We start from the raw sequence: 9,899 nt of genomic DNA on the forward strand, positions 1-9,899 counted from the left end.
CACTAGAGGCCAAACAGAAAAAGCCACTTGATCTTATAATGTCAACCTCCAAAACCATGAAATAAAACTCTTTACTTCATAAGGTATTCAGTCTAGGTAATTTTTTATAGCTACAGAAAATTAACAGCTTCTTTCCATAATCTACAACTTTCCTGGTTTTCCTCCTAGCCCTCATGCACTTCTCTTAAGTATTCTCTGTTGGTTCTTACATTGCGCTGTTAAATCTCTACAATATGAAGTGCCCCAAAGCTTTATTCTTTTTACTAAATACTTTTACTAAATACTAAATATTCTTTTACTAAATACTTTTATTCTTTTTATTAAATACATTCTCTCCCTAGGTGAGTTGATAATCTAGTTCCCCAACTTAGTACACTATCAGCCATAAATTTATATCCCCAGCCCACAGATTTCACCAGAAGTCCCAGCTTCTATAGCCAATTGACTACTAAAAACCACCACTGGAATCCTGATAAGACATTTCAAAATTAACATCCAAATCACTTATTTTTTAACTCAAAATTCTATTTACTCCCTCTTCCCTTTGCTCTTTCTCAACCTAGCAAACATAATGTGTTGTTCTGCAGACATCTAGGAGTCATTCTTAAATTTCTCCTTCCCTTCAGTAAGTCATGATATACCATCTTTAAAAAGCCTCATTCTGTCTATACCAACATCTACTAGTCTAGTCCAAATCAATATTATCTCTGACATAAATTACTGAAATTGCCTTTCTTCCACTGGTTTGTTTTTCTGTACCTCCAATGCCAACAATTATCCACAGTGGTCATAATGATCCTTTTAAAAATTCTATATCAGATTATCCTGGTCTCCTCCAGTGGTTCCTCTTAGTATTTAAAATGTGAAGTCTTTCTTTTTGCCCACAAAAGTTCTTATTATCTGGCCCTGTTTAATTACGTCTCTGATGCCACCTTCTACCATATCTCCTCCTTACTCACTACTTCAAGTCATACTAGCCTTCTCCTTGAACCTCAAATATGTTTAGCCATTTAGTTTAGAGCCTTTGAATCAGCTGTTCCCAGTGTCAGGAAGCTTCTCTGAATTCTTTGCACAATGGGTTTTTGTAAACATTTATATCTCAATGCAAATTTCACTATTATGAGAAGCCTTCCTTGATCACACAATCTAAAGTAGCTTCCCACTCTTATAAAAGTCATTTTCTATTATTTTGCTATTTTACTTTCTCTAAAGCATATATTATATTTCAAATCAGAAAGACTACAACTGTCAGTTATAGCATGAACTTAAATCAAAATTTAGTGAGTTTATGGGCTGAGGATGTAGCTCAGTGATAAACACATGCCTAGCATGAGTGAGGCCCTCGGTTCAATCCCCAGTACTGCAAAAAATTTAGTGAGTTTTTTTTTTTAAACAGAACTTAGACCATTCCACTACGTCTCTCAAAATAAACTCATAAAAGCAATTTCTTCATAGACAATATGGATTAAATAAAATACATGTTCACAAAATACAGCCACACTGAAAACCTTATTTTATATCAAATAAAGAGAGAAACTTAGAAATGTATCTAATTTCCCCCTAATTTTATTTTTCAACATGGCATGAATCTGGTACTTATGAAATGAAATAATTAAATTATTTATAGTCCTATTATAATACTAGCAATAACCTCATAAATTTAACCTTTAGTTTTTCCAGTTTCTTGGGCAGAGACTGACAAATGTGCTGAATTGTGGGATTGTTTTGTGATGTGTGTACAACTAGACTGAATCTACTAATACATTCCAACTTTAATCCAAGTGAAAGATTGAACCAGTATTTCTAAAGATACAATTTTCTCAGGCCATGTGCTACTTACCATTCTGTAGCTGACAAGTATAGTTATATCTTTTAAAGATTGATATTATCATTTTGAAAATGTATTAAAATTTTCCCTTATATCACTTTTTGACTGAATTATTACATGTCTTCTGATTTTTTTAATCTTTATTTTGTCCTACTTCAATCTATTTTCTATTCATTTTAAATGTGAACAATCGCTGATTCTTTTGCTCTGCAGTTAAAATTTTTCAACAGCTCATATTATCTAAACAATAAAGTATGAACTGCTTTGAAAAGCCCTCTATAGTTAATCCTCTATCTACCTAGCTTTACATACACCATTTCCCTAGAATCTGGTCTTAATGACTAGAAAAAGACAATACTTTTAGCCATGTTTTTGTCTAACCTGCACATCTTTTTGCACATAATTCTATTCCCCTTGCTCTTATGTCCTTGTTAGAAACATCTTACTCTTGCTCTATCAGATAAAACTAACAATATCTCCATGAAGACTTTCCTGGTAAAGAGAAAACAAACCACAGAATGGTAGATTTAAATCTAATAACATCAATAGAAACAGTAATTGTAAATAGTCTAAACACTCCCACACTCCCAATTTAAAAACCAAACAGCAAGACCCAACAATATGCCATCCATAAGAAACCTACTTCAAATATAAACATATTAGTAATGTAAAAGTAAAAAGAACTCCCAGTTTCCAATCTGAAATGTAAAAGGTTTGAAAGTTGTTACTACCATTCTCACAACAAGAAAAAAGGCTGAACAAACTGAAAATCAATAATTTTTCTTAGGTACAACAAAGAATGAGGTCGCAGCACAAAGGAAACCCAGAAAACTAGAGGAAGAAAAACACAGAGAATCACAGCTTTCCAGGAGTAGAAATGACCATGGGAATCAATAACTGGTAGGAAACTTAGAGAGTAATTGACTATTTAAAGAGAATGAATGTCAATTAGCTTGAGTGAGAAAAGATCATGAAAAGCAGTTCATGAAAATCCAGCCTATGGAAAGGCTCTGCACTTTGATGAGTTTTATCTCTAGGAACTCTATCAGGTTCTCTGGGTTTAAAAATCCAGTCCCCAGTGCTTTCTGCAGAAGAAGGAAGAAAGCAATCGTTTTGAAATACACCAGAACCTTTTCTTCTCCTGAGGAGAGAAAAAAACAAAAACAAACAAACAAAAAGACTCCAAAAAAACTATTTTAACAGAACTTAACTAAAGGGAAATATCCAACTCTAGGGGCTGGGGTTGTTGCACAGTGGTAGAGCACTTGGCTAGCATGTGTGAGGCACCGGGTTCAATTCTTAGCACCACATATAAATAAATAAATAATAAAGTTCCATCAACAACTGAAAAATATTTTTTAAAAAAATAATCCAACTCTAGCTTCCTCTAGCCTTCTTATCTCATCTAAAGGGGGAAAAAACTGAAAGACTTGTAAATGTCAGAGCCAGGGACACAGACCCCCAAAAAGACTTGAGACCCAGTTATAAGATTATAAAACACTTCTGATCCCCCAACAATTGACCACAACAGCAAAAGGCTCTATTGTATCAGGAGATTAAAATTAAAAGATATATAGACTCAGATTCCATTTAAAAAGAAATTTCTAAGGAAACCCAAATAATAGGGGAGACAAAAACAAGGACACTACAGGAATTCTAGCTTCTAACCCCTTAGAAACAGTAATTATAAAAAGCATTAATATGTGTAGTTGAATATCAGAAGGAAAACAACAAGAGAAAGGAACACAAGAAATATTTAAAGTAAAAATGGCTGGGAATTTTCCAAAAATCAATGAAGGATACAGATCTAGGAACTCAGAGAACATCAAGAATGATAAACACCAAAACAGCCGCACATAGCCATATCATATCAAATTAAAGAAAACCAAAGACAAATAAAATTGAGGAGAGGCTGAGGAACAGAGCAGAAAAACACTTGACCTACAAAAATAAGAATAAGAATTATATCCAACTGCCAAGATTGATGGCAAAAAGCCTGTAATCTCAGCTACACAGAAGGCTAAGGTAGGAGGATTGCAAGTTGGAGGCCAGCCTGGGTAACTCAGCAAGACACCGTTTCAAAATAAAAAATATGAAACAAAGGACTAAGTGGTAGAGCACCCTGAGTTCAATCCTCAGAACTTCATGGTGGGGGCAGGGGATAAAAAATTATGTCAGACTGCTTCTAAGAGAATGGAGTGAAACACTGAGAATGTCAGAAAGAAAAAGAAAAAAAACTCCAATCTAGAATTCTGTATCCAGTGAAATTTTCCCTCAAAATGAAAGATAAAATAGACTTACAGATCCCTGTAATCTGAGACAGAAGGAGGGGGCTTATATAATAATCTGGAGAAAAGTGACTACATTCAAGCTGGAATGTACCTGGTTTATCATGGTTAATAGGCACATTCCTGTTACTGATGGCACCAGAGGCCAAGCTGTAATAGGAAACCATGCAGGGAAAACTGATAAAGATTGCTCAGGGGGATTACAATTTAAGATGGCAATAGTCATGTCAAACTGAATCTCTACAGAAGCAATTATCTGAAGGCTTGACTGAGGATGGTTTGCTCATGTAGGTAGAGGACGGTTGTTGACAAGAGGCCATGGTTCCTTGCCAAACCAACCTCTCCATAGGACCATGTTTCCTCAAAAAATGGCAGCTGAAATCCTTAGCAAGAAAAGTGAAGTACGACACATCACAATACCAATCCTTAAATTATACTATAGAGCTAAAATAACAAAAACAGCATGGTATTGGCACCAAAACTGATATGAAGACCAATGGTACATAGAAGACACAAAGATAATTCCACAAAAACACAATTATTTCAGACTAAACAAAGGCACAATAAACATACATTGGTGAAAAGATAGCTTCTTCAACAAAAGGTTCTCGGAACAATGAAAAACATACATAGCAAACTAAATTAAACCCCTACTTCTCACCCTGCACAAAACTCAAAGTGGATCAAGGACCTAGGCATTAGACCAGAGACCCTGTACCTACTAGAAGAAAATGTAGGCCCAAATCTCCATGTCATTGGCTTAGGAACCAAATTCCTCAACAAGTCTCCAAAAGTGCAAGAAAAAATCAAGAGTCAATAAATGGGATGGTATCAAACAAAAAACCTTCTTCACAGCAAAGGAAATAATCAAGAACATGACCAGAGAGCCTACAGAATAGGAGAAAATCTTTAACATGTGCACCTTAGATAAAGCACCAATCTTCAGGATATACAAAGAACTCAAAAAAATACCAAAAAAACCAAATAATCCAATCAATAAATGGGCTAAGGAATGAACAGACACTTCATAGAAGAAATACAGTTAAAAAACATGAAAAAATGTTCAACATCTCTAGCAATTAGAGAAATGCATATCAAAACTACCTGAGACTTCATCTCACTCCAGTCAGAATGGCAATTATCAAGAATACAAGTAACCATAAATGTTGGTGAAGATGAGGGGGAAAAGGTACACTCATACATTGCTGCTGGGACTGCAAATTGGGGAAACCACTCTAGAAAGCAGTATGGACATTCCTCAGAAAACTTGGAATGGAACCACCATTTGACCCAGTCATCCCACTCCTAGGTTTATATCCAAAGGACTTAAAATCAGCATACTATAGGATTCAGTCACATCAGCTCAATTCACAATAGCTAAGCTTATGGAATCAACCTAGGTGCCTTCAACAGATGAATGGATAAAGAAAATGTGGAACACATACACAATAGAATATTATTCAGCCATAAAGAAAATGAAATTATGGCATTTGCTGGTAAATGGATGGAACTGGAGCCAATCCCAAAAATACAAAGGCTGCTCTGATATGTGGATGCTAACACACAATACAATGGGGGCGTATAGAAGTTCATTGGATTAGACAAAGGGAAATGAAGGGAAGGGAATGGGGATGGGAATAGGAAAGAGATTAGAATGAATCGACATAACTTCCCTATGTTCACATATGAATACACAACCAGTGTAACTCTACATCATGTGCAACCACAAGAATAGAAAGTTATACTATATATAACTCTATAGAAATTGTACTATATGTACATACACGCTGTGTATGTATGTCAAAATACAATCTAATTTCATGATATCTAAAAAGAACAAATAAATTGTAACAGGGAAAAAAAAAAAAAGAAAAATGGCAGCTAGTTTGCACCCCATTAACGAGAGATCCAAACAAGAGCTAGGCAGAGGTATTAATGCTTTTTTAGGACCTAGTCTCAGAAATCACATACTGTCACTTTTGCCATATTCTGCTCGTTCCAGAGACCCTGACTAAATGTGAAAGGGGCCTAGAGAGGACATGATTATCAGAAGGCATCACCAAGGACCATTTTGGAAGCTGGTTCCTTTAAACCTTATCTATTAACTAGTAAGGCAAAATCAAAGGAATCTAAAACAGATCAGAAATTTTTAGGGGCTGAGGTGAGAGGCAGAAGAATGACTACAAAGGTGCTTGAGCAAATTTTTTAGAATGCAATATATTTGTATAGTGGAATAATAATCATCAATGAAAAGGAATATTATGGTTTGGATATATGGTATATCCCAAAAGCTCATGTGTGAAATAATGCAATAAGGTTCAGAGGTGAAATGATTAAATTATGAGAGGTCTAACCTGTTCAGTGGATTAATCCTCTAATGGATTAATAGGGTGGAAACTATAGGCAGGTAAGATGTGACTGGAGGAGGCAGGTCATTTGGGGGTGTGCCTTTGAGATTTATATTTTGTTCCTGGTAAACACGGCTCTCTCTACTTCCTGTTGCCATGTTCTGAGCTGCATTACTCCACCACACAATTCTGCGCTGATGTTCTGCCTCACTTGGGGCCCAGAGTTAAAGAGTCAGCAGTCTATAAACTGAGATCTCTGAAGCTATGAGCACCAAATAAATATTGCCTCCTCTATGCCATTCTTGTCAGTTCTTTGGGTCACAGCAAAAAACTAAACAAACAAAAAAACAACAAAAAACTGACTAAAACAAGGAACAAACTACTGTTATACGCAACAGCAAAACTCACAATGGCATTATGTTAAGTGAAAAAAGCCAGACCCAAAGGCTATATAATATATGGTTATATTCATAATGGCATTTTGGAAAGGGTAAAATCAAAGGAATCCAAAACAGGTCAGAAATTTTCAGGGGCTAAGGTGAGAGGCAGAAGAATGACTACAAAAGGGGCTTGAGGAAACCTTTAGAATGTCAAAAATGTTCTATATTTGACTGTAATGACACATATTTTTGTTAAAATTCAGAGACCTGTACACCTAAAAGGGGTGAATTTTACTTTATGTAAATTATACCTCAATAAACTACTCATAAAAAGAGAAGAGAACCTCAAGGGCAGAGATGCTTGCATGAGAGGATGGATACAGAAGTCTTATTAGTGTGTAAGTAATAAAAATTTCTGAAAGAAGAATAGCTACCAAACTAATAGATTGTGTGTGTGTGTGTGTGTGTGTGTGTGAGCACGCGCACGCGCGCATACGTGTATTCATGTATACAGATATTTTGTGTGTGGGGAGGGGTACTGGGGATTAATCCAGGGGAACTTGACAACTAAACCACTTTTTATTTTTTGAGACACAGTCTCACTAAATTGCCAAAGCTGGTCCTGAACTTGTGATCCTCCTGTCTCAGCCTCCCAAGTAGATGGGATTATAGGTATGTATCAGTATATCTTGTTTAAAAAATTATAATTTAAGTTCCTCAACTTAAAGAAATTTCTCTTATCTTGAATCTGCAGATTGAAAATACCTATCCAATTGTTGGTTAGATAGATGAGGGAAGATAAATACATAGCCTGCCCTGCCACGTTCTGGCAAGTGTTGAATTACAAGAATAAAGAGAAAAATCTTAGATGCTTCCAGAAAAAACAAAGTTACTTAGAAAACAGGAGACAGTTATAAGTCTTATTACCTGCAATATGGCAAAAGAGGATAAGAAAATAGCATTAACACATTAAGAGAAAAGAACTGCTACCCAAGACGTCCATCCAAACCCAGGCTAAAAGAAATTCTTTAAGGTATGTAATCACTCCAAAACTGTGTCACTCATTTATCCTATCTAGGAGAACTGCATCTATCTATCTAGGAGAACTGCAAACAAAAAATGTTAAGTAAATGACAATGAAATCATAGCAGAGATGGGGAGGATAAAGAAGAGACCTTATGACCTCTAGTTAAGTACATAGGACTAAAAGCAGTTGAACAAAAATATGTAATAAAACTCAATCAGTAGAATTTTAAAAAAGCATCTAAACAAAAAGAGTACTCAACTTAATCCAGTGTACAATGATATTATTGTAAGTTAACTATTGTCAACAGCTTTTTGGTTTTATTTTACCTGGTTTGCAAGATGAGAGTGACCAAACAGCTTGTGACCCAATTTCCCTTACTGTTCCAGTCCTTTCCAGCTGCTTAGGATCTGCACCAGGAGGTGTTTTGTTTGGTGTGGTCATTTTTTAAATATTCTATGTAGAAACAAAGAATACACACATTATACCAGGACCTGAGCATCTTTCTGAAAAAGGTAAAAATTAAAATTTAATAGCAAAATGAATCACTCAAATACCCCTTCATCTTTCATATCTTTTGTAAATCTTAGCAAATCTATACAAAAGTGAAAAAATACTTCTTGGACACTGAAGAGTACATAAAACTGCTCTGGCTGTGCAGTTACTGCTACTGAACATTATTATGAACGCTAAACAAGTCCAAAAAATCTTTACCATCTCCCATCAGATCTTAAGTTGTTCCAATACCGCCACACATGAATAATTACTCATTAAATCATGGCAAGAGGCCGAAGGCGGCAGGGGTACAGTACTTGCCTAGCATGCACAATGCTCTGGATTCAGTACCCAACACCGCAAAATAATAATGATGACAGTGGTGGCGGTAGGCGGCAGAGACAATGGACTGTAAACTAAGGCCTGAGACTTAAAAACGCAATGAGTAATGTATTGAACGAATAAATGGTTGAATAAGTTCATTCATAAGCTAAACCTGTAGCCATCACTACAAGCTGAATGGCCACCATCTTAATAAAAGAGAAAGAAGGGAAAATAAGAAAAGAAAGAAAAGGAAAAAAGAAAAAAAAATTAAAAGCCCATTTGTACATTGGGACAGAACTGAGTTGGATGGACGCCACCAAGTGGCTAAAACACCGAGCTCGGAGAAGACTGGGTCTCTGCCCTGGAAGAACCTAGCACACAATTCAGAGGAAGCTGGAGCCAAGACAAGAACACCATCGCGAGCGCCGTGGGGACTAGCCTATAGGACCTGCTTGACACTTCTGGCGTACCAGAATGACTAGAGCTCCTGCACACCCGGCCCACCAGCCTGGAGGAGACCGCGAGTTAAACATTGAGATTGAGGAGGACGCATCTGCTAACGCCAGAACCGTTCTCTACGCTGGGGAAAAGCCCACGCACTTACAGCTTCCAGACTTGGTTTGCCACAACTGAGGCTCTCAGGACCGGCAAGAGACCCACGCCACTCCCACTCCACTTCTACCGACAGCCTGGCTTCCCCAACGACGATTTAGGACGGGGGTCGCAGCCCTATGACATCACATACCGTCATCTCTCCTAACCCACCTCCAGGGCTCCGCCCCGCGCTCTGTCGCGCACGCGTACTACGTCCTTATGGCTTACGCGAGGCGGTGGCTAGGCACCGCCATTTTGGCCGATGGCCGCAGGAACACGCTTTCTGGCTGAGACGTGAAGGCAAAAGCTGTCTTGGCCTGTGCACTCCCCACCACAAGGGGATCGCTTTCTCCAGGTACGTGAGTAGGTGGGAGGGGTTTGGCCTTTACCTGACTTCTGCTTCTTAGGAAAGACGCGACGTTCCGAGAGCCTGTGTTTAGGCCTTGGGTGACGGCTGGGGACAGCAGCAGCGCGTGGCTGCCGCGGGACAGCTGGAACCGCCTGAGCGCGGGTGGCGCCGGTAGCTGGGGACGCGGATCACTTCCGCTCCAGCAGTCCTGGCTCTCTGTAGCTCTTGTCCACCCCAGCCAGCGGCTTGGAGAGTGGTCCTTCATGCCG

The 9,899-nt window shown here is 37.8% G+C and overlaps 2 protein-coding genes across 4 annotated transcripts in view; one reads left to right on the forward strand and one right to left on the reverse strand.

Moving 5' to 3' along the window:
• Anapc10 (anaphase promoting complex subunit 10) overlaps nt 1–9,873 on the reverse strand; it is an 81,140-nt gene extending 71,267 nt beyond the window's left edge. The window contains exons 1-2 of one of the 3 annotated variants that reach the window (XR_007351337.1): nt 9,292–9,433; nt 8,198–8,324 (exon numbers count right to left, since the gene is read on the reverse strand). Coding sequence is in view for 2 of the 3 variants with exons in the window: in XM_048813466.1 (XP_048669423.1) it covers nt 8,198–8,312 (115 nt within the window). In the remaining variant the exon portion in view is untranslated. Of the gene's footprint in view, nt 1–8,197; nt 8,325–9,291; nt 9,434–9,670 lie in introns of those variants that run through there. The other 2 variants (XM_048813466.1, XM_015484444.2) reach the window with 2 other exon arrangements.
• Nucleotides 9,489–9,899, forward strand: part of Abce1 (ATP binding cassette subfamily E member 1) — a 28,551-nt gene continuing 28,140 nt past the window's right edge. Inside the window, 1 exon segment of the mRNA XM_015484443.2 lies at nt 9,489–9,636. The gene's annotated coding sequence lies outside the window, so the exon portion shown is untranslated.

This window comes from Marmota marmota, unplaced genomic scaffold (genome assembly GCF_001458135.2).
Source record: "Marmota marmota marmota unplaced genomic scaffold, marMar, whole genome shotgun sequence".
In the NCBI taxonomy this organism is placed as follows: Eukaryota; Metazoa; Chordata; class Mammalia; order Rodentia; family Sciuridae; genus Marmota; species Marmota marmota.